The sequence below is a fragment of the Clupea harengus genome, chromosome 7, assembly GCF_900700415.2.
Source record: "Clupea harengus chromosome 7, Ch_v2.0.2, whole genome shotgun sequence".
NCBI classification, from domain to species: domain Eukaryota; kingdom Metazoa; phylum Chordata; class Actinopteri; order Clupeiformes; family Clupeidae; genus Clupea; species Clupea harengus.
Window position 1 is genome coordinate 317,530 of NC_045158.1, and position 27,887 is coordinate 345,416.

Sequence of the window (27,887 nt, forward strand, 5' to 3'; positions counted from 1 at the left end):
TTGCATGTTTGTGATTATTGATGATTGTGAACTGAAATAATATATACTTTTTGAACGCATTTCTGACTCTGACTTTTTTTGTTAATTATATCTGCTATTTAATTTGCCCTCTTTAGTCTAAAATGAATTGAACTATTTGTGTTTAGTTTAAGTCTAGTTTAATTTCAGTCTGTCTGACATGGTAGTGGTCACCTGGCGCCCAACTTTAACCCCCACTCACTGAAGTAAGTGAAGTATTTGGGATAGCGGAATCTATAACATGCTGCATGCATTTTGTCAGTGACCGTCGCAAATGAACGCGGCCATGTGCACGTCCGTCGGAAGTAGCCTAATGATAATAAAAATCGATTTGTATAGCACTTTTCATGGACCCCAATGACGCTTTTGAGAGCAAACATGTAAACAAATGACAGACGATATGGTGGGGAGGTGCTGTAGTGGAGAACCATGTGACACATAGGCTATCACCCACATTTCATAGCGCTGAGCTCCCCATAGCACCTGCAGAAAAAAATCTCTGGCGCGGCCACCGGATAGAAGTCGGATTCTGCCAGGGAATTGTCATTCAGCGCCACAGTTTAGCTGATGGTAGGTATTTCCTCTGATTTTAAACTCTCACGTGCGAGCTGGGTAGCCTCCTTGTCGAGGGGTGGACGCACGTCATACATTAGAATGATCGCTACGTTGTGACTGGTCAGTCGTAGCCTACATTCCATGTTACATTCGTGAAGCAAGTCACTGAAGTGGAAACTCCGAACTGGATCATGAGTCCTTTCCCACCAAGTAATGTTGCTTTGGTCCCTGAACACTCCTTACAGAGTTGTTTTTTCCCTAAGGAATCATCTAACTTCTACGGCTGGACTTTGATGTCCAGAACGGACTTTGCCCCAGTAAATTATGCTGTAAACTAGCCGACTTATGAACTTAATCATTTGATCGCCTACACTTTACACTTCTACTTCACCACTTTACTAAACGCACTGGTAAGTAATAAAACAGCTTATGTTATGTATATTCCTTATTTGACTCCTTTTTCCTGCGTCCTCCATTCTCCATTCCACACTTAAATTGTGTGACAGGCGCTGCGCTGACACGGTCGCTAACGTTTGATATTCAGAATCAGAATCAGAATCAGGTTTTATTGGCCAAGTAAGTTTTCACAAACAAGGAATTTGACTTGGTAAAGTGGCTCTCAATGTGCTTACACAAAATATACATTACAACACAATACAAAACAAACAGTGCAACGGTCTAAGAAGTTTGAGAAAGTATATACAAGGCGGAATGGCTATATACAGTAGCTGTGAATTGTTACACAACAATAGTGCAAAGAAGAGGTGGAGAGTGCAAGAAGTGCAGGGATAAATATATATGCTACAGTGGGTTAGCTGTTGATATTAAAGGGTAATTATCGTTTAGGGCCCATAGTGTTTTGTCAGGTTTCAGAGTATTAGCCACTGAAACACGATATAGGCTTAAATGTCTTGATGAGGATGTAGTAGGCCTAGGTGAAGTATGTAAATTGTAGATTTGTGTATATTTGGATCTGTAATGTGGAGGGGGTGGGGGCTCTGTTGTTTCAGGGTTGACATGGGTGCACACGCAACAGTCAGCAACAGTGACGGGCTAAATATTTTTGCACACAAAAGCCTACTTTTGAATGTAAAAAACCCCCACACAAATCCTTACTTTAAATATAATTTAAACTATTTTATAGACATTAAATAGCAGGCCTATGATTGCAAATATTTGACAGACTTGTTGGCCTACAAAAAATATATCAAGGTGTGCTCTGCACTGCCAAACCTCTGCTGTGAATGTGGTAGTGCGTGAAACTATGACAATAAAACTCTTTCTGTAAGTGCATTCTCCTGTCGATCAGTATCATATGTAGGAATGGCGGTGTTAGTGCGCTAAACTATGACAATAAAACTCTTTCTGTAAGTGCATTCTCCTGTCTATCAGTATCATATGTAGGAATGGCGGTGTTAGTGCGCTAAACTATGACAATAAAACCCTTTCTGTAAGTGCATTCTCCTGTTTATCAGTATCATATGTAGGAATGGCGGTGTTAGGCAAGCCTACGACCAGAGGAGCATATTAATACGAAATTATTCATATGAACGGACCAGTCTTTTAAATAATGAAATTAAAAGGGAATTAATTTACATCCAATTTACAAAATTAAAATACACACAGACACCAATTAATGGTGCCACAGCTAGGAAATAATCAACTAGCTTGCATTTCCTACCCATGATGAAATTTGCATTGCCTTTGTATTCTGCTCAACCATTAATGTAATTAGTTAGCTAGCTTGCGAAGATTCCTCTCTGGCATCTGCGCTGTCTGACAAAAGAGAGGGTTAATCTGCAAGGTGTCTTTTGGGGAGATCTGTCGACAGTTTGAAGGGAAACCCCTTGAAACCTATGATGTTGCTGCATAGCAATCTCTGCCAATAATCTATGGTTACTAGACCTAATGTAAACAGTGAAAACGTGTTTTAAATGATTGCAGTCATAAAGTCTTAAGTCTCGGACAGCCCCGTCCCAATGTAACCCCTTGTTATAGACATGCTTAAGCCTTGTTCTCAGTGGACATGTGCAGTTGGCAGACCACATCAGAAAAACGTTTTTGGCTGTGAAGCATTAGGCCTCCTAAATGTCAGAACCTGATGAGAAATTGTTGTCTCTTTGAAAAACAGCTTTACAAATACCCTTTGGGTGAGTTTAGTGTCGTCCCTATGGAGGATTTCTCTCTGTGGCTAGTGACCGGGCTTTGTTGCCATCTTATCCTTGCAGGATGTGTAATGAACATGCTGATAATGCCATGTATTTATTTGTCTTTTTCAGACATGCGTGTGGCAGTTATTGGTGCAGGGGTCATTGGCCTGTCAACCGCTCAGAGCATCTATGAGCAGTACCATGAGCGGGTTGCTTCGCTGACCATAGAGGTGTATGCCGACTGCTTCACCCCTCTAACAACCAGCGATGGAGCCGCTGGCTTCTGGCAGCCATACCTCTATGACAAGGGCAACCATCAGGAGACGTGAGAACATTTGATCCGAATATTGTAAAATTCAGTAACAGAATATGTTCTGCAGAAGAGTTGATCAAAAATCATAATGCCTCATCAAAAATGTCACGTGTTTTGAAGTAGTAGAAGTATCCCTACTATATTTATTTTTATCACACAAGTCATTATTATTTTTTCTGTGAAGCCACTGATAAACCGCCCCATATGGAAAAGGTTTGTTAAACATACAGGAATCACACTTGTAATGTACAGCATTGTAATGTACAGCACTTACAGACTGTTTCCATATGAGACATTTTGTTTTCAAAGAGGTTGCCGTTTTGCCTTGTATGTACTGCACTGTTTATCCAAGAGGCATCTCCATGGATTTAAAACATGTTTTTGGTAAATATTTTCCAGGAAGTGGAATAAGGAGACCTTTGATTATCTGCTGAACTGTCTGCGCTCGCCAGATGCCATCAGAATGGGAGTCTTCCTTCAGTCTGGCTACAATCTGTGCACGGAGTCAGCCCCTGTGAGTGCTACTATCTAGTTCCTGTGGCTCTTGTGTAAATTAATAGATCATTAGATCTTCTGAGCTAAGGTGCAGTTGACTACAGGGTGTTAGCATGCGTAGTGTGGGGCATATTGGCAGTATATCAAATATGGCTTAAAGATAAACTTTCATAAATCCCCTTAGGGATTAATCTTCAACTGGCCCTATTTAAACCAGTGGCACGGCCAGAGGAGTGTCAGGGTGTACCTGGCAGCTACACTTGAACAGACGAGAGCAACAAGCAGAGGTTTTATGGCAAAAAAGAATCCTGAAGAGAGATGCATGAGACTGCTAACTCTAACTCACTGAATAGGACCGGAGAATGAAAGCAGTGCAGATATGTGTTGTTTTAGTACTTTGTTGTGTTTGTCACACACATTCAGCCTTAAGATGAGACGCCAATAAATACACCTTTATACAGCAGAGATCAACGTGCACATATCACACTGTACCCTCACATCAATCTAAAACATGAAAAGAACACAGAACACAAACCCCTTATTTAGGACACAACCATTAGTGCTGTGCAGCATTGATGTCAACCATGAACACAAAGAACGCATTAGTGTATTAACTGATGAATCACATGAGTCTAACACAACCATTTAACACTGTATTTCATAAACCTTACATTTCTGTGGCAGTTTCCTAACCCTTTCTAGAGGTGTCCAGTGTCCTGCAGTTACTGAAGTGAGATCACTTCAGTGGAGTAGAGTCCATAGACACGCTCAACTCCTCCTGACACATTGATTTCTTTGTTGGCGGTATGGTCTCTCAGACGTCTTATTGTAGTCAGTAATGTCAGGTTTATGGTCCTGCCACTTAGGCCCATAAGAGTTGAGATTGGTGTGAGCATTTGAAAGAGTATGCTGTTCTTGGCGAATCTTTGATGAAAGATGAAACGCCAAAGTTGGTAGCTGTTACCTTTGATTCTTGTTCATACGTCAATCAATTTACCTTAATGGGATATACGTATATCAAGTTACATTTGTGTTTTGTGTGGTTTTTTTTTTTCTTCTCAGGACCCTTCGTTTAAAGACATTGTGCTGGGTTTTCGTCAGTTAACAGAGCGAGAGTTGGAGATGTTTCCTGGCTATAGGTATGGCATTATCTTATTCCTACCACATCCATACTCACAGTGCGTCTGTGAGAATAGTGCATCAAAGCTGCTAGAAACACCCAAAGGCCTAGAAACACCACAATTTTACACTCAATATTCGAATTTTCACCCATTCAGGTAATACTTTAAAATATTTCAAATAAGCTGTATCTCTGCTTCGAGGGGTTTTAGAAATTGTCAAATTTGGCAACTTTTTTTCCAACAATTATTTTTGACATTTTGATCAGGAAAACTTTCCCAATATTTTAAGTTTTTCATAAAATTCCAATACGTCAAGGCTTTTTTTAATCAAAATGCCTAAGGACAGCAGATGTTTTGTATCTTGAGAAGGCATCGTCACAAAAGTTTGCATATTCGGTTTTCACGATATTCTGTGGATGATACAAATGGACCACTAACAGGCACTATAACTAAAAATTGCTTATTTTTCAGTGATCAATTTCCGTATTAATTTCTGTACCCAAATACCTATGACGTTCAAGGTTATATCTCTTCCGTCCAATAACTTGTTTTGGTGGTTTATGGCGCAAATGGTTTTGGAACCCAAACAAAAGAGTCAAGTCACTGCATTTGATGGGAACAGCTGGGAGCAATCTTTCCGTTGTTCATCTTTATTAGTCTATTTCTGGAGCCTTTATCTTAATTTAGAGAGGAGGTAAAGAGTGACAGAACATTAGTGGGAGAGAGAGATTGGGAGTGGGATCGGGAAATGACCGTGGGTGCCCGAATCCGGGTCCCCGTGGACACTTGGAAAAAGTTTGAATCCTAATCCAAACATGCAGTGGATCAAATTATAATGTATAGATGTCATCACATTGCAGTCCTGAAATAATACACTATGGAACTGAATACAAAATGAACAATAAAAGTTGTCATTCCATTGAATGGGATTTATTATAATGATAATATTAGGATATTACTTTATCTTAGGTAGGCTATTTGAGTTGAAGACCTGATACACTTTAGAGCCATGTAGCCGATGGGCTACATCATACACATAGTTCACTATAAAAGCTAGGCTACAGAGCATTTGTTTGAAACACTCGGCACAACAATAATTCTCAATGGGATCGCGTCAATTAAATGAGCTGCTAAACACAGCTAAAGTTAATGGTCCAGTTTTTACAATTTAATGGACCTACTGGACTGATTGCTGATTGCTGCGCTGGCAGATATGTTGATAAAGCCTGAAATGATTTGAGAGTCTACTTGTGTCTGTATAATAGGCAAAGTACACGTTTTCATAAAGATAAGAGAAATGACTATAGAGAGAGAGAGATAAAAAACAGTTTGCATGTGGGAAATACATTGCTGACAGCTGATTATTTTCTTCCATCCTTCATCTTTTGTTTTGTCATTATGGGGTATAAAGTGTCGATTGATGAGGGGAAAAATTAATTAAATTTTTTTTAGCATAAGGCAACATTAGCAACATGACAAAATGTGAAAAATCGAAGGGTCTCAATGCTTGTACCGAATTTCCATCACATCGTAAAACAGTGGCACTAGAACAATAGAGGACGGATAAAATCTCAAGACGGTGAGATATCACGATATGTCAACATTTAAGATGTTATTGATACAAAGGTGCCAAGTAATGATCCATTATTTGGTTGTGTGGCAGAAGGGGAAGGGATACAATTGCATGAAGTAAAAGAAATGTTGCTGTAAGAGATCACCAGGGCCTCCGAGTCCTATGAGACCATCACAGTACATTTCATTGACAAGGAGCAAGTGTGCACTCTTCATACTAGAGTGATGAATGAATGAATGAAAGTGTGCACTCTCCAGACTAGACTAGAGTGATGAATGAGTGAAAGTGTGCACTCTCCAGATGAATGAATGAATGAAAGTGTGCACTCTCTATACTAGAGATGAATGAATGAATGAAAGTGTGCACTCTCTATACTAGAGATGAATGAATGAATGAATGAATGAAAGAAAGTGTGCACTCTCCAGACTAGAGTGATGAATGAAAGTTGTAAATTAATTACAATTTAAGATAACTGAATTCAACCAAGCCAGGGTTTTGTTTTGTCATTATGGGGTATAAAGTGTAGATTGATGAGGGGAAAAATTAATTAAATTTTTTTTAGCATAAGGCAACATTAGCAACATGACAAAATGTGAAAAATCGAAGGGTCTCAATGCTTGTACCGAATTTCCATCACATCGTAAAACAGTGGCACTAGAACAATAGAGGACGGATAAAATCTCAAGACGGTGAGATATCACGATATGTCAACATTTAAGATGTTATTGATACAAAGGTGCCAAGTAATGATCCATTATTTGGTTGTGTGGCAGAAGGGGAAGGGATAAAATTGCATGAAGTAAAAGAAATGTTGCTGTAAGAGATCACCAGGGCCTCCGAGTCCTATGAGACCATCACAGTACATTTCATTGACAAGGAGCAAGTGTGCACTCTTCATACTAGAGTGATGAATGAATGAATGAAAGTGTGCACTCTCCAGACTAGACTAGAGTGATGAATGAGTGAAAGTGTGCACTCTCCAGACTAGACTAGAGTGATGAATGAGTGAAAGTGTGCACTCTCCAGACTAGACTAGAGATGAATGAATGAAAGTGTGCACTCTCCAGACTAGACTAGAGATGAATGAATGAAAGTGTGCACTCTCCAGACTAGACTGGAGTGATGAATGAATGAAAGTGTGCACTCTCCAGACTAGACTGGAGTGATGAATGAATGAAAGTGTGCACTCTCTATACTAGAGATGAATGAATGAATGAATGAAAGTGTGCACTCTCTATACTAGAGATGAATGAATGAATGAAAGTGTGCACTCTCTATACTAGAGATGAATGAATGAATGAATGAAAGAAAGTGTGCACTCTCCAGACTAGAGTGATGAATGAAAGTTGTAAATGAATTACAATTTAAGTTAACTGAATTCAACCAAGCCAGGGTGTAATGTATATTAAAGTTAAAATAATGTACATTAAAGTACACTGTATGGAAATGAGTCATTATCCAATGTATAGAAATGAGAAATTATTTTAATTACTATAAAAAATTTATATTTTAAATTAATTGTACATGTGTAACGGGTGACTGAAACAATCTGCCATAAAAAAACGATCACAGTATAAGTTGCAGATGGCCAAAGTGGAATTGAAGCTAACTTAAAAGATCCAGTGATCGTAACTGATAATGCATTCAATATTGTTGGGTTCCAGCACATACAGTGCTTTGCACACATTTTAAACCTTGCGTAACAGCATGCCCTGAAACCGCCTTGCTGTTTTTCGGCTGCTGGGAAGGATTTGGAGAACCTGATAAACTGCTCTTTAATGGAATAGTGCCTACAAGATGCTCCCTCGTTTTCTCAAAAAGCAAACTGCCATACGTGCCATAGATACTTATTGACTACAAAGTATTTGTCAAGCACTGAAGTGAGTACAAAAAAACCTAGTGAATGCATTGTTTTTGTTTATGTATCAATTTTAAGTTATCTGTAAATGTTAGTTTTTGTTTTTGAAGGAAATGCTTTTTTTTTTGTTACATTGGAAAATAAATAGGTCACTAAACCATGCTGATCTTTTCCTGAATTTATGAAAAAAATCTTTTTAAGTGCTTTTCTTCTTCAGTTACTAAAATTGTGATTTATTGTAGAGGATTTTGTGATATATTTAGCATTGAAGATTTGTACTGTACTGCCTGTTCTGTTCTATATTGTTATCATAAGATAAAGATACTGTGATTATATCATGAGATGATGGATGATTCCCACCCCATACAACAAGCCACAACACGCTCCTCTGTTGCTCCGGCATGGTTATTTCCATCTTCAAAGTTCTTTTTGCCTTTAAATCTTTACCAAAATTCAAATTTTTCTCTTTCACTTTGTGAAACGGTGCAATCTATCAACTTGGTGCGCTTCATGCACTCCGGTTGGACCCCGGTGATTGCCGCTTGTGACTGTATTTCATTAGTAGTAGTAGTAGTAGTAACAGCAGCAGCAGCAGCAGCAGTAGTAGTAGTATATCCTACTACTAACTATTAATAATAATTCTAAATTTCTTTCAGTTATGGATGGTTCAACACTGCACTTATGATCGAGGGAAAGAGCTACCTACCATGGCTTATGGACTGGTAGGTGAGGCTGTTGTACTAATGAAGTTTAGTAATCGATTCATTGTACTTAAACAATCACTGCAAGGCATGAAAGGCATACAATCTGTGATTTCATTTGAGGTCAGTTTCTACATTTGATGCGTTGGAACATAGAACCTTTGTGATTCTCATTTTTTTTATTTTCAGGTTAAAACAGAGAGGTGTCAAGTTTTACCACAGGAAGATAAACTCATTCCAGGAGGTTAGTTTGTGATTGAAAATATGCCTTCAGCTGAAGAACATGTTATATTTTACTGAGGGACTCTGGTTTGGTTGTGATAAAAAACAGCTCAAATATCCCAGAAAAATGGTGAAAAGCCATGGAATGTGGAAAAGGTATTAGCTTGGCAATATGAATGTTGATCTTCACAACATTTTGTGAGATTGGATCAGCCTCCGACGTGCTTATAATTTGATGTCCAGACACATTAAATTGTTCTTTTCTACAGTGTCTTGCAAAAGTATTCAACCCCCTAAAAGTCATCGCCATATTCTTGTTTACAAAAGACACTTACACATATTTTCCCAGTTAGCATTTTTCATTCTGAACACTTATACTGTGCTATATTTCTAAAGGCTAAATACGTTATTTCTGTACTAAAAAAAAAATAAAACTTAAATATTGTGCTTGCATAAGTATTCAACCCCTATACATTACTACATGCTAGAGAACCCCTTTTAAGTAAGACACTACCAGCTATACACATTGTTCTGCAGTGTCTCCCCCCATTCTTCTGGAACATGTAGGTTGATTTACATTTACATTTAGTCATTTAGCAGACGCTTTTATCCAAAGCGACTTACATATGTGCGACTTACAATGTATACACATTTTACATTTTACACTGATGGCACACTGCACATCAGGAGCAATTAGGGGTTCAGTGCCTTGCTCAAGGACACTTCGACAGGGAATCGAACTAGCAACCTTCTGATTACTAAACGACTTCTTTACCTCCTGTACCACTGTCGCCCCTAGGTTGATAAGATGGCTACCTTGGACTGTAGTGCCAGATTCTCAGTAGGATCTTGGGGCTTTCACTGAACCATTCAAAAATGTTTTTGAGCCACTTCAGTGTTGCTTTAGCATTGTGCTTTGGGAAATTGTAATGCTAGTAGATAATCCCTCTCCCAAGCCGCAGTTCAAGTTCAAGTTCAAGTTCAAGTTCAAGTTCAAGTCTTTAATTGTCAGATGCAGAGAACAACACCGGGTCAGACTGAGCACTGAAATTCCTTTGACAAGACGCCGCACAACAACCTAACATAACATAACATTTACAGTTTACAGTTACATATATAATAAACATAGAAACAGATAATAAACCTATACTAATGTAGAACTAAAAATATTCTGAATGTACTAACTATACAAAATAAATATACAATACAATATACTAAACATATAATGCACATATAAAAACCTATACTAACCTAGAAGTTACAAACTGGTCTGTTGGGGTTCTTAGTGGAGGAAACCCCTTGTGAACACGGGGAGAACATGCAAACTCCACACAGAAAGGCCCGGGAGATAGCCCACCTGAGCACTGAAGGCCTGGGGAGAACCTGTCCCCCAGAGCCAACAGCGATCCATGCGGGAATCGAACCCATGACCTTCTTGCTGTGAGGCGGCGGTGCCAGCACCTGAGCCACCGTGTAAAAAGGGGCAGTATAAATTTGGACTGTAATAATACATGCAAAAGCATAGAAACACTGAAATGAGGGTCAGTCTGCCCATACAGGTGCCTTAGATGTTGTGCCTGGTATGTAATTGCCAAACTGACTTTGCTTGTTAATGAAATCAGTGAATGTTCCTTGTGTGTATACTTTGCCTGCCATTGAAAGACCCTTGATGTGTTCTTAACATTAGTAAAGCCTGTATTTAGCCAACATCTACAACTGATCCGACTGAGAGGTGGCCAGAGTCTACATAGAAAGATGTTTATGTTTGCAACAGAAAATGGAAATCAACAACACAGAATGTGTCCTTTTCAGCCAGACTTGAGAAAGGAGTAATCATTCCCTCGTACCGTCCAAGTTCCATTGCACTACCACTGCAAGGCCTAACCCAGTGTTTTGTCACTTCAAACTTCAACTTTCCGCACCCTATCTCTTGTACCTCTCCAGTTGGCTGACAGTGGGGCTCAAATCATCATCAACTGTTCTGGAATGCGATCTGGAGAGCTGCAGCCAGACCCAGAGCTCCAGCCAGGACGAGGGCAGATCATTAAGGTTAGAGCTGGAACTTCAAAAGATGAATGACACGGCACAGGACACTTCTAAATTCCTCTGCAATATAATCTGGCGGTTGTTACTGTGCTTTATCAATGTGCTATTGTCACTAGGTGGATGCTCCTTGGCTCAAGCATTGGATTCTCACACACCACTTCACAAAAGGCACTTATAACTCACCATACATAATACCAGGGTATTATATCTCTTGAAGATCTTAATTCAATTCATAGTAACATTAACAGATTATGAAATATTTGGTCATTCAGAACCATAAAAGAACACTGTGTCTGATTGGGGTGTAGGAGTCGTCTGGTGACGGTGGGAGGAGTCTTCCAGCTGGGGAACTGGAGCGAGAAGAACCAGTCCAGTGATCACAAGAAGATTTGGGAGGAGGCCTGTCAGCTGGAGCCCAGTCTGACTGTGAGCGCACCTGTTCGTTTAGTTCACATAGTTTCATAAAGTTCATCAAATGGTTTAAATCTATAAATCATTACCCGTAATTTCCGGACTATTGAGCGCACCTGAATATAAGCCTCACCCACTGAATTTAAAAAAATTATATTATTTTTAACATAAATAAGCCGCACATGTCTATAAGCCGCAGGTGCCTACCGGTACATTGAAACAAATTAACTTTACACAGGCTAAAAGTAATACAATAGTGATGCATATTATTAGTTTTGCCAGTTATGTTAAGTGCACTGTTGCTTTAAGAGAGCACAGTTGCAAGAGTCTATCAGAAGCTAGAACGTTAGATTGAAGACAGCGAGATAGAAGAAAGACGCTAGTTTGAAACCAGTGAGCTAAACAACTTGAAAAGACTGGATTTGTATTGTTGTAAACTTTTTATTTTATTTTCTAACGTGTTTTGAGTTGTGTTCTGTCTATGCCGGTAGACTGTGGTTATATTGACATTAGTTAAGTTATTGAGAGATACTGAGAAATCGCGTGGAGCTAAGCATCCATGCGGCTGCATCCATGCTAGCATCCTAGCTCCACAAAGCCACCGTAAATACAAAGACACCGTATACAGTCACAGGTATCATAATCCATAAATTAGCCGCGTCATTGTTTAAGCCGCGAGGTTCAAAGCGTGGGGAAAAAGTAGCGGCTTATAGTCCGGAAATTACGGTAAGTGTGTCTTACCCCTTCCACCAGACACATAACATACACTCCACCATAGTTTTAAAGTTGCTTCAAAAATATCAAAACATGTCAGAATCCCTTACGCATGTCAGAATCGGAGCATAAGTGCTTATGCGAAGTTTAACTGCTGGATATCAGAAGATGAAATGGAAAGAAAATAAGATGGGTAGGGAAATGACACACCCTTGATTAGATGCACTGTAGATAACTGTTGGTGCAAAAGATGTTCAGCCCTTTAAAGTGTGGCCCTGTTTCATGTTCTCTCTTCAATCTCTCTCTATCTTTACAGCATGCCCGAATCGTAGAGGATTGGACGGGATTAAGACCTGTGCGCAGCAGAGTTCGACTTGAAAGGGAGTCCATTCAGTCTGGTCCAGCCACGCTTGAGGTGAGGCGTCCATGCCATCATTAGCAAAGTTAGTTTACCATCAGAATGTTTAAAGTGTTTATCCTGTTGAATTAAAAAAAACACATTCAACCATTTTCATTTTTACTGTGTAGGACTTCAGTTATGTTCATTCTATCAGGATGGATTTGTATTCAACTAACATTGACTATTTAGCTTTTTACCCTTTGAAAGTAATTATGTGGCAAAATCTGAGAGTACTAGGGATGGACATCCCTCTCTATCAGTAGTCAACCTATGAGATGTGGCTGTGATGAACTAGTCGAACTGTTCTATTTCGTTCATATTTCGCAAGGCAAGCAATACTATGTGGTACATTATGGTATGTAGTGTGTAATTAGGATTTTTACCCCACTGGCCCAATTGTCAGTTTGATTGATTCTACAAATTAAAAGACTAAAGTTTGTAGACTGGACATACTTTCAGCATCCATACAAAATATTCTAAACCTGACATATATTTAGATGTGTTGAAGGTCACCAGTCCCATACGTTACAAGAAGAAATATTTTCCTTTGAAAAGTGAGAGAGAAAAAAGCCACGGTAACAGAGTTTGTGTGAAGGAAAATGGTGGATATAAAACAATTGCTGCAGTATACTCATTGCCTTATACAGTATACTCATTGCCTTTTCGTGAATCACATATCAAATCAAAGGTCCAATGATGCTACTTGCTAATCTGTGCATGAAACTATTGTGAAATAGTCCAGTTTTGAAATGTCATGACATTTCAGACATCGTAGAATGCTTCCATCTCGGCATCTGTCTCCACACTTCTCCAAGTATGAGAGAGTAATTCAGTTTACAGCTAAGTTCAGTGTTGGTCTCCACACTTCTCCAAGTATGTGGAGTAATTCAGTTTACAGCTAAGTTCAGTGTTGGTCTCCACACTTGAAGTATGGTAGAGTAATTCAGTTTACAGCTAAGTTCAGTGTTGTTGCATAACATTTCTTTTCAAGTTGCTTCATCATAGAGTGTCCCACCACCATGGTGGGGGTACCCCCAGATTACAGATATTCTTGTCTATTCATATCTGAAAAGATATCCTCCCTGACATCAATATCTTTTGAGATATATGTAAAAGGATAACAATTCAACAGATTATCTGTCCTTAATAGGAAGTCTCATATAAAACGAATCAACTCTAACCTTAACTAGACCTGCCCAAATGAGGGCAGGTCTAGATAGTCCTGACTCCTGAAAAAAAATCAATATATAACATGTACGGCCATTTCTTATGTTGGCCAATTTTATAGGTGATGGTAGTGAAATTATGCTGAAAATAAATGACAAAATTAAAAATAGATATCCAAGTAATGATGATGGAACTGCAAGGGAAAGTGATTTATGTTGCGACAATAAAATATTAGCCATGAATAACAGCACATATCATTGGCACAGGTGATCCATACTATAGTCATGAATAACAGCACATCTCATTGGCACAGGTGATCCATACTATAGTCATGAATAACAGCACATATCATTGGCACAGGTGATCCATACTATAGTCATGTATAACAGCACATCTCATTGGCACAGGTGATCCATACTATAGTCATGAATAACAGCACATCTCATTGGCACAGGTGATCCATAACTACGGCCATGGAGGCTTTGGGCTGACCATCCACCGAGGGTGTGCCCAGGAGGCTGCAAGACTCTTTGGGGAGATCCTGAAGCTGAGACACTGGGAGACAAAATCACATCTATGACCCAGCACATCACCGGGGCAACATTGTGTTGACATTTGAATAATGTTAATATAAGTATACTAATCATAGTTCTCAAAAACTTCATTTTTGCAATAATTGTTGATAAGACTGTTAAACTGGGCAAAATGGGAAAACAACATGGACAATGTATGAAGAGTAAGTGGCAAATACAAATATTTTTGTTTTTAGATGAAACTAATATCTTTTATGTCTTTATCTATAACTGTAACATTAATTCAACTAAACTGTTAATGTAAGATGTAACTTAAGAGAAATTAGAGTATTTTATCAGAAAATGAATGAAAATCCAGGAGTAGGCGTGATGTTCATGTGTGTATACATGGATTCATACTCTATCCAAACATCTTCTATTGACATAGAGGGACATATTACAAAATATATCTTTACAAAATATCTTGAAATGTATGTGTCAATATATCATTTAATAAATAAATAATTATGTGTCTTATTATCGTTCATTATGTAAGTATAGATGCGTCTCATAGTTTAGAAATGTATGTCATGTGCACTTACAGGATAAAATAATAATATATAAATAAATAATTAAGACCTTTGTCAGGTTTTTAATGGCACACACGACACACTGGAACACACACGTGCATATATGGAGGCGACACAGGGCACACACACACACACAGAGCAGTGATTATATCCTTGCTGTTTTCCTCGTCTTTGAAAAAGGTGTTTGCTACAGCCATTGCCCTTTTCACAATCTTGCCATCAGAAAAACGTTCTGTTTTTTTTGTTTTTTTGCCAAGCAATGCACAGCCCTAAACGAGGCTTGAAATGCAATTGGTGTTAAACTGCCTTGAACTTCAACCTTTTCTCCTCTTAATGTGCTGTCTGGTGGGTAGCTGGTGTTAAGTCTTGTGGCATGTAATACCGTGTGTGGCCACACTGTGTCTCTTAGCCATTCCTACAGCAGCCTCAGAAATAAGTCATATAGTTTTTTGCTTTTATATCTATAAGGAACTCCTCCTCCTGGAAGTGCTACAACTTCTTCTCTGCCCTTATTCACTGTTGTTATTATTACACTCCAGTTCATCAATCATTGTCATGGTAATCATTGTCATGGCGAGCTACCAATCACATGAATGATGGAGGAAGGGAAGTTAAACCAATAGCCATTTGTAAATCATTACAAATATGAATGTGATATTTTAGATTTAGATATTATATGAAATCTCTCTAAACTTAGTAAAACACAAATGGTAAGACTTTCAAAAATGACCATTGTTAAAATGCTCTATGAGCACCCTAGGACTTATTATAACTAACTCACTCAAACTAAAAAAACATTATAGTTGGAAACATTTTAAATAATTTCTTATAGGCAATTTAATTTCTTATTTTGGGGTTCCGGAGACTAACATTGTCAGCAAGGGGTTTGATTGCGGTTCTACAGGCTTGTTTTTCTCTGCCCAAGACTTAAATATCTGAAAGCAGCTTTGGTGTCACTGTAAGACATGCTTCCCTCCCCTTATTCCACACACATACTAGTCATGTTCTTGGCACACCAGGGCTGTGTCATCCTCATGAGCTCCATAGCCATCAGCCCTGCTCCTTGGTTACTATGGTCATGTCATGGTCTTCTTCTTCCATCAGCCCTGCTCCTTGGTTACTATGCCCTCAGGGTCATTGTAGGGAGCATGTGGTCATGTCATGGTCTTCTTCTTCCATCAGCCCTGGTCCTTGGTTACTATGGTCATGTCATGGTCTTCTTATGTCTACGATGTCTTATGTGGTCACATTCATATTGAGTTAGTCATTTGTGTGTTTAAGTGATTTTTGGTCTCTTGGCATATTCATATTTCTAGTGCTAGTGAATTCATAAATTCAGATTTGAAACGTCAGTCACAATGGAAAAGCACTAATGAGAACTGATTGTTTCAAGGCGCTTTTTTTAACAGGAAGATAGATACCTGTGTTCCTGTTCCTGACAAGATGGTCACACGAAGCTCTTCAGGAAGAAACCTGTGTTCCTGTTCCTGACAAGATGGTCACACGAAGCTCTTCAGGAAGAAACCTGTGTTCCTGTTCCTGACAAGATGGTCACACGAAGCTCTTCAGGAAGAAACCTGTGTTCCTGTTCCTGACAAGATGGTCACACGAAGCTCTTCAGGAAGAAACCTGTGTTCCTGTTCCTGACAAGATGGTCACACGAAGCTCTTCAGAAGCATGATAGTGGGTCAACAAAGAGAAAAAAAAAACACTGCAAACATGTTACCAGCTACCACCATGGAGGATTTATTTGAATTTGGAAAAGGGAACAGTTAACTTAAATTTGAGATAATATCTGAACCTCATTAGATTTTCTTTTGGATGGTTTCTTGTGGTCAGTCCATTTTGGGGTTGTGATGGGTTATGTCACTAAGCATTTTTGTACAAAAGATGAGCATAGGGTCCAGTGACGAGGGTGTAACCCCGAGGGTCTCCACTGGTGTACGCTACCAACTCCCTACACTACTACATCATGGCTGAGGATGGACATCCCCATTGTAGACTCGAACGCTCTGATGCTGATGCTTGAATATCAAATTACACATTATACTGGTTGACAAGAATATATTACACTTGACAAGAACAAATGAATGAGCAAAAAATCATACACATAGAAACAAGTACATGCTCAAGTGTTGTTTCTCTCTCTCTCTCTCTCTCTCTTGTGCTTTGTTCTATTCCTCATCCATTCTCTTTCTGGAGCTGTAGTTTGGATTGAGGACCCCAGTAGGGCTGTGGGCCGAGTCTCGTCCCATCATCTCCTGACCCCACTCGCAGCGGCTGGACTCCTGCAGGCCGCGGCCTGTGGTCTCAATGGGCAACATGCAGGAGGCAAACGCTGCCGTCAGGCAACAGCAGCAGTACACAGACAGGGTGAGATACACAGATGACTCCAACATGACCTGAGATCAGAGAGAAAGAACCACACAGAGACAGGGTGAGATACACAGATGACTCCAACATGACCTGAGATCAGAAAGAAAGAACCACACAGAGACAGGGTGAGATACACAGATGACTCCAACATGACCTGAGATCAGAGAGAAAGAACCACACAGAGACAGGGTGAGATACACAGATGACTCCAACATGACCTGAGATCAGAAAGAAAGAACCACATTAAAGAAGCAAAAGAAAGGTCACACTAGCACAGAAATGTCATAAGTGAAGAGTATTTATGATGTGTGTACTACAATATTCAAATAAATGCTAGGGGTCTCATGTACGAAGGGTACAAATGATCCTCTACACTGGTGTCAATATTTATGAAAAGGTAACTTCAAATGGAAAAGTGTGCACACCTTTGCATACTATCTGGTTTCCAGGGTGTTTGACATGATATACTGTTTTGTGAGTACAGATTCCAAAGACGTTTACTCTGTAAGTATGATTGCATTGCAATGGAAGGTCATAGTCTCAAACACGCATGCCGGTTCAGTCGCTACATTCTGAATACATGAGACAAGTTGCACTGCTCTCTACTCTACAAAACTTAATTTGGATTACTGGACATTAAACATGCTGCTGTATACCACATGGACATGTATCATTCCAGTCTAGAGTATGCTGTGATGGGTAGATCTTAGGTTACATATCCATGTTACATATCCATGTACAAAAGAACTTTAAATCAGGAGGTAGACGTTGTAGGAGGTAAATGTGAGATACTGCACCTGTGCCACAAAGGGTGTAATGAGGGCGCCGACTCTCGCCATTCCACTGCAAGTACCCAAACCCAGGGCCCTGGTGGCTGTGGGGTACACCTTTAAAAGCCATTACAATCAGGTCAGAAGGCATGATGGGACATGGTGGGGTACACCTTTAAAAGCCATTACAATCAGGTCAGAAGGGACTGGTGGCTGTGGGGTACACCTTTAAAAGCCATTACAATCAGGTCAGAAGAGATGATGGGACATGGTGGGGTACACCTTTAAAAGCCATTACAATCAGGTCAGAAGGGATGATGGGACCGGGACCATGGGAATGATTACAGTTTTAAACTGAATCTATGTAGACTTTGGGATGGAAGCTATAAAATGTATTTGTCCTTATTGTTGATGGGAACAGATATGCCATGGTGTGCTAACACTTGTGTTTACAGACTTCACCTTCCGTAGACTATAACATAGATATCAAAGTGGTGAGAGTAGGTAAGCAGTTTACCTCGGGGGTGTAGACATAAGCAGCCTGGAAACCTCCGGCTATGAACGCTCGAGCGATGAAGATCAGTACTGTCAGAGAAGTCCTGCCACAGACAGATATGACCTACTGTTACAGGCTATATAGTAAATGTTGTCATTATTTTAATAAAAACTTAAAATACAATATTTGAAAAGGTAGCTTCAAACAGTGATCTGGGGGCCAAGCAGTTGAGCATGGCCCCCCTGGTGGTGAAATGGGGGCAAGACTCTCTGAGGGTGGGGAGGCCAAGTTTGGTGGAGATATATCAAACCATTACTTGGATATAGCCTCACTTCCCGTTTGGAGGTTTCACCATCAAATGTGATTGCAGAACAAGAAACGGCAACATGGGCTGACCTCAGGACCACAAAAGACTTGACTTGACCATCATGATTTTAGATGATTTTAACAACATGAAGAGTAATGACCAAAATCATCTCTTGTTATAGCGCCCCTGCCCAGTGTTTTCAGAATCTCTAAGGGGCGGGATCTTGAGTCAGTTCACGGAATTTGGTGGAGATATATCAAAGCGGTGCTGAGATATGGGCCTACTTCAGCTTGGGCCTTTTTGGCAGCTTGGTGCTTATACAGCTTGGTGCTTATACAGCTTGGTCTGAACATCATCTGTGACAAATCTGGTGAAGATTGGACAAAATTTGAGGCCTGTGAAACAATTATTTTTGAAAATCTTCCATTTGGTTCGGAAGTTACATGCGTAAATGTACCTTCAAATTTGACCCCTTGGTGGCGCTACAGTGTTTGAGGAAGATGTTTAATAATAATAAGAAAATGTAGAAACACTTGCACATCTTTGCGGCTTGGCCCCCAGCTATGTATGCTCACCTCCCTACGCAAGCGGAGAGCAGCAAAATACACATGGAGAAGATGAAGAAACACAGCGCCATGGTCCTTCTTCTACCAAGACGATCAATTGCCCATATGGTCACAAGCAGACCTGTGGAAATCAGAACAGTAGGTTACAAACTGTCCTGAAGAAAAACATGTTGTATGGAATACGCTTGGAATGGTTGGAATTACCTGGGAATTCAGAAAGAGTAGTCCACAGTAGGTCTTTGTAGTCATCTGCGTTTAGGTATTTACACTCCAGGCTGCAGACTGGCTCTTTTCTAGTTCTGGAACCTGGAAAGGACATCAGTTTTTCTAGTGAACCACTCAAGGTCCTGCTACAGAAGAGTATTTTTTAGATGATTTGGGACACAAATACTGAGACAGCTCTCTCTTCAAGACATACCTCCACATGTCTCCTTTCCCTCCTGGAACAGCTCAGTAGTCAGCAGAACCAGCCCATAGTAAGAGAATGCATTCGAGAACCTAGAACAGATATAGTTTGAATTGTAATATTTCAACTGTCATTTACACTTGGGCTTAAAGGATTCACAAATTTCGTGATTCGGTATTATGGGATAAATAGCATCAGGCCTCAAAACATAAAAAATCTCTAACATTTTTCAGTACATTCCTGAAAATTTGGCAAAAGAAAATCTGTGCACATTTCCATCAGCTGTGTTATGCAAATGATTCCAGGGAAAGCTGCAGGAGCAGTTGTGTATTTGGTGCTCTCTGAAATAAACACACCTATAACGTTCCCAGGAGATGTCATGTGGAGCTAAAAGAGGGACTTTAAGTTTTCAGTTGAAAAACAAACCAAAAGAAAAGAACTGAACTTGAAATGAAAACAGTGCAAGGAACCCCCCCTTCTGGAACCTTCTGGTCCCTCCACTCCACAGTGCAGATTCCCCCTGATGCATCCAGACACGCCATGTTAAAGCAACATCATCTAACAATGTTACCTTAAAATAACAGCTTCAAAATCATTTTGGTGGTATACTGACTTGAATGGCGTCTGTGCCACTGCCATAGCAGGCCAGGCATATTGCACTTTGTAACTTTGGTGGACAGGGCGCCAGACCGCTCACAAGAACTACATAATGCTTTATGGCACCACCTCACACCAATACAACTAGACCCATCTGCTAGCCATAAGTAGCAGTATTCTCTGTATGGATATCATGGCCAGTGTGGCCAAATTAGCGACATTGTCGCTATATCTGGCGACTTTCCAGACCCCCTTGGAGACTTTATTAGCAAAAATATTAGAACTTTGTATTCGCGCGAAAATTGACCTCTCCCAGAATTGCATAATGTGCGCATGCACAGCTTATTTGCATATTATGCAAATTAGTTGATTACGTCGTCTAGCGACTTTTGGGAGAGCTAACAGCTACTTTCCTTACAGAAAAGTTGGCAACACTGATCATGGCAGAGGCGACGGAGAAACCGAAGACGATGTTGTTGGAGGAAGAGAAAAAGAAATTGTAACCGAGCAAAAGTCGGTCTTGGACCGGCTTTTACTCATTGGTGAGAGGTAAAAGAGACAAAAGGATGCAAGTCAGATGCCGAGTTTGACTTCTTTCTGTTGGACTATTCCGTAATGGCTTATTAGCTGTCTTGGTATGTCTTGTGTTGCGCTTGCTTGATGTTTGGCTGTTAGGAAAGTTAGCATCCAAATAAACTCATCTCACGCCAAAATGTTTGATCAGTCAATCTATGCAGCCTTGAAAACCTAGCTCAGCTAATTTTTTTCTTATTCTTTTGGTCTTGTTGGTGTTTATCTCCGATGTCGATGTCAATAAATAATCTTGTAATATTACTCTACATTGTCAGTCAACATGCTTCTTTGGCCTCTACCGTTGTCTTTGCCGGTTCCATATCCTTCAGCTTGTCAACAAATACACGTGTACCACTGTCCATTAGGGGGTAGAACAGTTGGCATAATTCCAGTTACTGATGGCTGGGGTATGCCTATCTGGTCACCAATTTCACTTTGGGATGTTCCTGTAGTCAGGAACCCAAAGAAGGACAACAATTGCACCTCAACGGGTATGACCTGGTAGCAGTTGGTGCATCTTTGTAAATGTGGCTACCTGCTTTTCAGCCATTCGTTATCATGCACAAAGAAGTATGCCCGATATCTAAAAACGTTTTCCCCTCTTATTGCGTGGTTGACAATATATTCGAGGAGTGCCAATCAGTCCGTCCTCAATTTTCCACAATTGCGGGTTGCAATATTCTCTTATTACTGCAATATTTCTGCAATAAAAACATAGTCATGGAATTTCTGCATTACTTGACATTGATTTTATTTAACTCAAAGTCACAGCAAGCTGCAACAATCGCAACAAACCCTATCAAGCAGATGGCTCTACCCTTTTGAGCTCAAGGTTTCAATCCAGCCTACAGCAGATGGGTCTACCCTTTTGAGCTCAAGGTTTCAATCCAGCCTACAGCAGATGGGTCTACCCTTTTGAGCTCAAGGTTTCAATCCAGCCTCAAGCAGATGGCTCTACCCTTTTGAGCTCAAGGTTTCAATCCAGCCTACAGCAGATGGGTCTACCCTTTTGAGCTCAAGGTTTCAATCCAGCCTCAAGCAGATGGCTCTACCCTTTTGAGCTCAAGGTTTCAATCCAGCCTACAGCAGATGGGTCTACCCTTTTGAGCTCAAGGTTTCAATCCAGCCTCAAGCAGATGGCTCTACCCTTTTGAGCTCAAGGTTTCAATCCAGCCTACAGCAGATGGCTCTACCCTTTTGAGCTCAAGGTTTCTTCCTAAAAGGTATTTTTTTCTCGCCACCTCCACCTGTGTACGTATTCTGGGGATTCAGGCCTCGGAGCTCTGTGAAGAGCTTTGCGAGTGCGACAATGTTAATTGTTTATAGTGCAATATAAATTAATAAAATTAGACTGTATTATGACAAAGTAGTGTTACAACATTTATATCCTCTAAAATGGATTATTGTAATTGTTGGTTCTTCAGCTCCAGTTAATTCTTACGTAAATTATTATTGCTTTTCCCACAATGGTTTTACGTCTTTACACTGCAATGCTATTTTCATATATTTTTATACTACAGGATTTAAAAAATAGATATTTTGGCATATCAGTTTAATTTGTTTTGTTTGGTAATGCTCCTTGTGAGCCATACAAATTCAGATATTATTATTATTATTATTGTTGACATGCATGAACTTTAGATTGAATTAGCGGGTACATACTGTTTCGATTTTAATTCTGGCCCTGGGACCTCACTGCTCTACGTATTCTCAGTTTTGACTCTGCTGGCCCCCACCTGGCTGAGCATTTGATTAGATGTCACATGGTATTGACATCACAAATGCAGGGACCACAGCAATTCTTTATTTGACAGTGAAAGTATGCTCAAATGAAAAGATGAATATGGAGGGGGAGCATAGCCACCGATTTAGCAGAGGATATACGCTGATTAACCTCAGCCTTCCAACTTCCCCCTTCTGCTAACAAACAGTTACACATGCAGTAACGTCAGTCCTTTAATATGTGACAAGTCACTATCTTAGGGAACCATCTTAACAATTGGTAGCTACTAGCATGTGTTAATATGAACTCATCTTAATATGTGTGAATATGAACTCATATTAATAAGCTGCACTATTATTTTAAAGTAAGTTAAATTGAGGAGATTGTAATATGCAAATGGCATCTGTCATTTAAATCGTTTAAGGTCATTTAAATGTGTCCTTAGCTAGCTAGCTTGTTAGCTAGCATAGCAACTAGACAACCATAGAAACCAGGAAACACTGTTTGCTATGGAGGTAGAATAGTTTCAAAATATATGTCACAAATGTATTTTGTGATTCACAAATATAAACGCGGTTACAATTATTTACAGAATAACGAACGCGCCTTTACAAACGGCTCGCCATTTGTGAACATCCCTGCAGTTATTTGTTGACTTTTGAGACTTTCCTCTATACGTTGTGTAATGGATTGTTTGTATATGTCCATTATGGTGTAGTAGTCCACATAACTGTACCACAGTGGGGCCACATCCAATCATACCCTTCAATTTCCATTCATGTGATTGGCTGAAATTGTCAGAGACATCTGATATGCTGCAGAATGTTAGCCTGGGTACCAGACGAACTTAGCCCCGCCCACAACATTTGAGGTCTGGAAGTTCGGTCTGGCATTGCTCCGTTGGAGAGAAAATATGCCTGACCAAAAACTTGACCAGACCAATCAAATTGTCAGGGCGGGTTTTATAAGATGATGGACAGATGATCAACCGTAACGTAATCAACCACGTCACGGGTTGAATTCGTTTTCAACAAACATGGCTGCCGCTGGAGAGCTGAGATGTAGATGTGTAGATAGAGATGTTTTAGAAAGACATCGACAGCGCATTCATTTTGAAAGAGGAACAGAGAAACGCGATCAAGGCATTTGTCGATCGAAAATATGTTTTTGCCGTCCTTCCTACGGGATTCGGTAAAAATTGTATTTATCAGCTGGCCCCGATGACGACTACGTTGCTCTGATTGGTTGTAGGTGTATCCAATTGAGCGAAGAGGCATTATTTTTCCTGGTTTGGTTGAAAAACGCCCCATAGTCTTTAAGAGCTTCTTAAAGGTAAAGAGGGACGCCCCTGCTCTGGTAGTGCTAGGCAGCTCTATTAAAAAAATAAAACTTTTTTCCGGCGTCCGCAGACTCTCCTCTTAGAGTTAAATGGACTCTTATGACAATGAGTCCCACTCCTGAAGCAGAGCTTAAAGGGGACATATTATGACAATTTCACTTTTTCAGTGCTTCTACACATAGATTTGGGTATCTGGCATGCCTACCAACCCAAAGACATCCCACTTAGTTGGTTATTAGTAGTTGGCCATTTTGTTCTTGCAAGCATTGGATACCCTGGATACGCTAGCTAGCTCCATGAAGCAAATTCGGTACTCTACCTGCTCAGTAGTTGGCTGCACAGAGCAGCACACATCTTTGTGCACTAACTACATTTCATCTGACTGTTTTGCCAACCTGGGCCATTATTATTAGTATAACGCTGGACTTTCGATGAGATTGTGCTTTAAAGAGGGATCGTATGAACTGTCTGTCGCAGAACTGCAGACGCCGGAAAAAAGTATTTTTTTTTTATAATTCTGTTATTTGCTTCTTTGCTCATTTACACACTAACACTAACAGCTGAGATAGTAACTTAGGATAGATGTATGCTAACGTCTGGAAAAGTGTTAGGGTCCTTTACTGCAGGATCTACAGAACCATTGGCGAACATAGTTTGTTAGTTGAAGGTCTGCCAGATGAAGGCACTTTTTGTGGTGTGTGGGTATGTACGTTAGGTGTAGCACTAATGATGTGGTCAGTGTCGAGTATTATTTCGCTGTTGGCTGTGAATTCAAATAAATGTGTCAAATACTTATGAGAGAGGAGAGACATACACATGTGTGCCATTAAAACCTGACAATTATATGACAATTATGAAAGCAGATCCAACCTTCCGTGAGTGCCACAAGCTTTTATTGAAAATTCCATAAAGTAAAACAATCTACAGACAGCCATTATACAACAAGCGAACCATAAATAGCATATAAAATAATTGGATCTAAAATCTTTTTATTTTTTCTTTGACAAGGTTTTTCATGACCCGGCCTCCTATATGGATGAGGTTCTGAGGATCCCCATCTCCAAAGATCTCTCTGCCCAGTTTGACAAACCAGACAAGCTGGAGGTGATAGCCAGCTACGTGTCCTTGTTCAATCAAGGGCAGGTCTGAACCCCACTTACCTTCCTTGACTGTCAGGGAACTCTCCATATCCACAGCACCACGCAGGAGGGCAGCACCACTCAGATTCTCGGGCCCAGAAAGCCGGCTTACAAAGCTTGTGTATGCCAAAGACCTGTAATGGCTGAGCAAAGTTTACATCATATTTAGAGAACAATAAATGCTGACACATATTATAGTGTGTGCATCTTTTTTCTAGAGTGGGTACTGATATTTGTCTTTTTGTATTTAATACCTATAGAAAATCAGCTCTTCCATACCATACCATATTCCGTACATTGAATAATAACTATGTTCCAAAAGCTCTGTGGCATTCGATATGACAAGCTTTCTGACAATAAATGTCTATTTAAGGTTTTGTGTGCTTTCAGTGTTCAGTATGTAACATGTTAACAGTAGACACATGTAAGATGAGCAGTAAACAAAGTTAGATGAGGGAACATTCATTTATTGTGTTTTCTTCCTTAGTCATTTTTGTAGTACAGACATGACTGACAACTCATATGCATAAAGACATGTACTGCTGTATTGCCCTTAGACGTAAAGGCCAATAGTTTGCTCTGTAGATGTTGAATGCATTCTGTAGTGAGAACACATTCAAGCACACAGGTTCGAGGCCAGGCCAGACCATGCATGCTGGTTGGTTCTGAAGCTGCATAGTCTTGTAACCTTGAACATTTGAAAGGGTAAGTGACATGGAATATAGAACAGATGATGACTGGATAATTACAATGTCATTGAATTCATTCTACCTGTGGTATCTCCCTGCAGCATACATTCCCGGGCTCTGTAGTCATTTTTTCACAATTGGCACAAATACACCTGTATCAGGAAAGAGATTTGAAAATGTGACAACATTGCAGGTGAAGGTTATTTGAATGCTGTGTTATTATTAAAGACATAGGTCACCAAATGCAATGATTTAATGAGAACACAATGTTTAAACACTGTAATAAATGGAAGTAAACATACATTACAACAAGTTACACCCCCAGCCTGGCCCATTACTGTTGTCAGATAACATTGCTGGCTGTGATCTAACTTAAACGTTACATGTAGTAGGTATAACCTAATAACGTTTGCGGTACTTGCATTTACCTAAACACCAGAAACCTAGCTTTTCACAACCAGTAACTTACATGAACACACGGTATCTACATATTTGACTCGCTAGCATTGGGTTGTCTTTGACACAGCCAGCAAGACCGTATGACCTTAGCCAATGTACAAACATACAAAAGAAATTGTCAAAGTGACATAAAGTTAACTTACCATTCACAAATGTCCTGTTGAAGCCTAAATTCTCAAACTTGTTCAGGAGCCTCTTCTTTTTCATGGTCTGACTGGTCAAAAACAGTATCAGTGCACCGCTGTGTCCAGCCGCCATGTTTCTCCCAAGGTACATGCTCAACAGTTGCCATGGGAGTCATGGTGGTTGCTGTCGTAATTGAAGTGGTTGCTATGCTAGTTGGTAGGGGGTTGCTAGGGTAGTCACTGTTGTAGCTATGGTGGTAGAAAATAGTCATTCAAGTAGGTCTCTAGCATGTTGCTAGGGTAGTTGAGGTGGTTGCTAAGGTTGTTACTAGCGTAGTTCTGGTGGATATTATGGTCAATTAAGTGGTTGCTATGCTTGTTGCTAGGGTAGTTATTAGCGGTGTGCATCTCTCCCTTATAAGACGATCCAATACGTATCTAGTTAGATGGGCTAAGATACCATTCAGGAATGATACACTGTAATACGTAACGTTTTGGTGCGATGCGATACAATGTAATCTAATAACGTTCTCATGCTTAATGTAGACATTCATTTTCTATTATAAATAAAATGTCGCTAATTCTATAAAAGTGGCGTTGCTTACTTTGAAATAGATATACTTCCTAAAATACCAGGGACTCTTTATAGCAGAGGGATAAAATGCAAGACAGATGTGGCCGATCATTTTAGAATGTCGGGTTTATGACTTTTCCAAAAGACACAGTTAGACAAAAAAGACTTACTGGATTAACAAACATTTTGACAATTTAAGTCTGTCTCACCCACCCATGCGCCTCACTTTGGCAGTTAGGGGGAGAAATATGATCAAATATTATTAAAATTAGCAAATGAATAGGCTATTAATATTTAACAACAATTACATCGCCCTTCTAGTCAGCTGCTGAAATAAAGCCAATCAAAACAGTCCATTGGTATGCATAGCCGTAGCTTCGGCTGCGTGTCCACACTACCCCTGAAGCCATTTTGAAGGGTTTGCAGAGTGACAGGATGAGAGGAATCTATGTCACCTGTACATTCCACAAAGCGAAGATCAGCCACATCAGTTTCCATTATATTCCTTTTCTTAAAGTAACATTAAGCAACAATTTTACCGTAAAATAACAGCTTCATTTTGGTGGTACACTGACTTGGAGAAATGGCTTCTGTGCCTCTGCCACAGCATGCGTCTGGTGCGTCTGGTATGATATTGCACTCGCAGTGCGCCTGGTATAGAGTGCAGGAGTGACCGTCGGCATTTTGTATGCAGCGGATTAGTATTATTGGATGTCCCGTTTTTAAAAAGAAAATCCCTTTGAAGGAATGAATGGAGTTTTGGAAAAGATAAGATAACACCCATGAAAGATAAGATAACACAAATGAAAGATAAGATAACACCCATGAAAGATAAGATAACACCCATGAAAGATAAGATAACACCCATGAAAGATAAGATAACACCCATGAAAGATAAGATA

The 27,887-nt window shown here is 39.8% G+C and overlaps 2 protein-coding genes across 5 annotated transcripts in view; one reads left to right on the forward strand and one right to left on the reverse strand.

Moving 5' to 3' along the window:
- Positions 1 to 459: 459 nt before the first annotated feature.
- On the forward strand, positions 460 to 14,786 carry LOC105896865 (D-amino-acid oxidase). 3 transcript variants are annotated; one of them, XM_042708186.1, is made up of 12 exons: positions 470 to 588; positions 837 to 983; positions 2,853 to 3,048; positions 3,436 to 3,550; positions 4,594 to 4,670; positions 8,740 to 8,805; positions 8,974 to 9,028; positions 10,951 to 11,055; positions 11,169 to 11,251; positions 11,361 to 11,478; positions 12,494 to 12,592; positions 14,199 to 14,786. In XM_042708186.1, exons 3-12 carry the CDS (start codon positions 2,855 to 2,857, stop codon positions 14,322 to 14,324), a joined length of 1,038 nt encoding a protein of 345 aa, XP_042564120.1. In that variant the 5' UTR covers positions 470 to 588; positions 837 to 983; positions 2,853 to 2,854; the 3' UTR covers positions 14,325 to 14,786. The 3 variants fall into 3 exon arrangements, with proteins under 3 accessions (XP_012679127.1, XP_042564120.1, XP_031425903.1); XM_012823673.3 differs by lacking the exon at positions 837 to 983 and having other exon boundaries at positions 460 to 588; XM_031570043.2 differs by lacking the exon at positions 470 to 588 and having other exon boundaries at positions 630 to 983.
- Positions 14,787 to 16,848: 2,062 nt separating this feature from the next.
- svopa (SV2 related protein a) overlaps positions 16,849 to 27,887 on the reverse strand; it is a 32,192-nt gene continuing 21,153 nt past the window's right edge. The window contains exons 11-16 of one of the 2 annotated variants that reach the window (XM_031570044.2): positions 19,780 to 19,859; positions 19,566 to 19,667; positions 19,371 to 19,482; positions 18,510 to 18,591; positions 18,020 to 18,109; positions 16,849 to 17,248 (exon numbers count right to left, since the gene is read on the reverse strand). In XM_031570044.2, the coding sequence (XP_031425904.1) occupies positions 17,021 to 17,248; positions 18,020 to 18,109; positions 18,510 to 18,591; positions 19,371 to 19,482; positions 19,566 to 19,667; positions 19,780 to 19,859 (694 nt within the window). In that variant the 3' untranslated portion in view covers positions 16,849 to 17,020. Of the gene's footprint in view, positions 17,249 to 18,019; positions 18,110 to 18,173; positions 18,219 to 18,509; positions 18,592 to 19,370; positions 19,483 to 19,565; positions 19,668 to 19,779; positions 19,860 to 27,887 lie in introns of those variants that run through there. The other variant, XM_031570045.2, reaches the window with a different exon arrangement.

Excerpts from the sequence above, each read along its gene's own strand:
- LOC105896865 (XM_012823673.3), top strand. The coding sequence starts at position 2,855 with ATGCGTGTGGCAGTTATTGGTGCAGGGGTCATTGGCCTGTCAACCGCT. Across the intron at positions 3,551-4,593 it reads TGTGCACGGAGTCAGCCCCT|GACCCTTCGTTTAAAGACAT; the intron begins GTGAGTGCTACT and ends TTTTCTTCTCAG. Across the intron at positions 4,671-8,739 it reads GAGATGTTTCCTGGCTATAG|TTATGGATGGTTCAACACTG; the intron begins GTATGGCATTAT and ends AATTTCTTTCAG.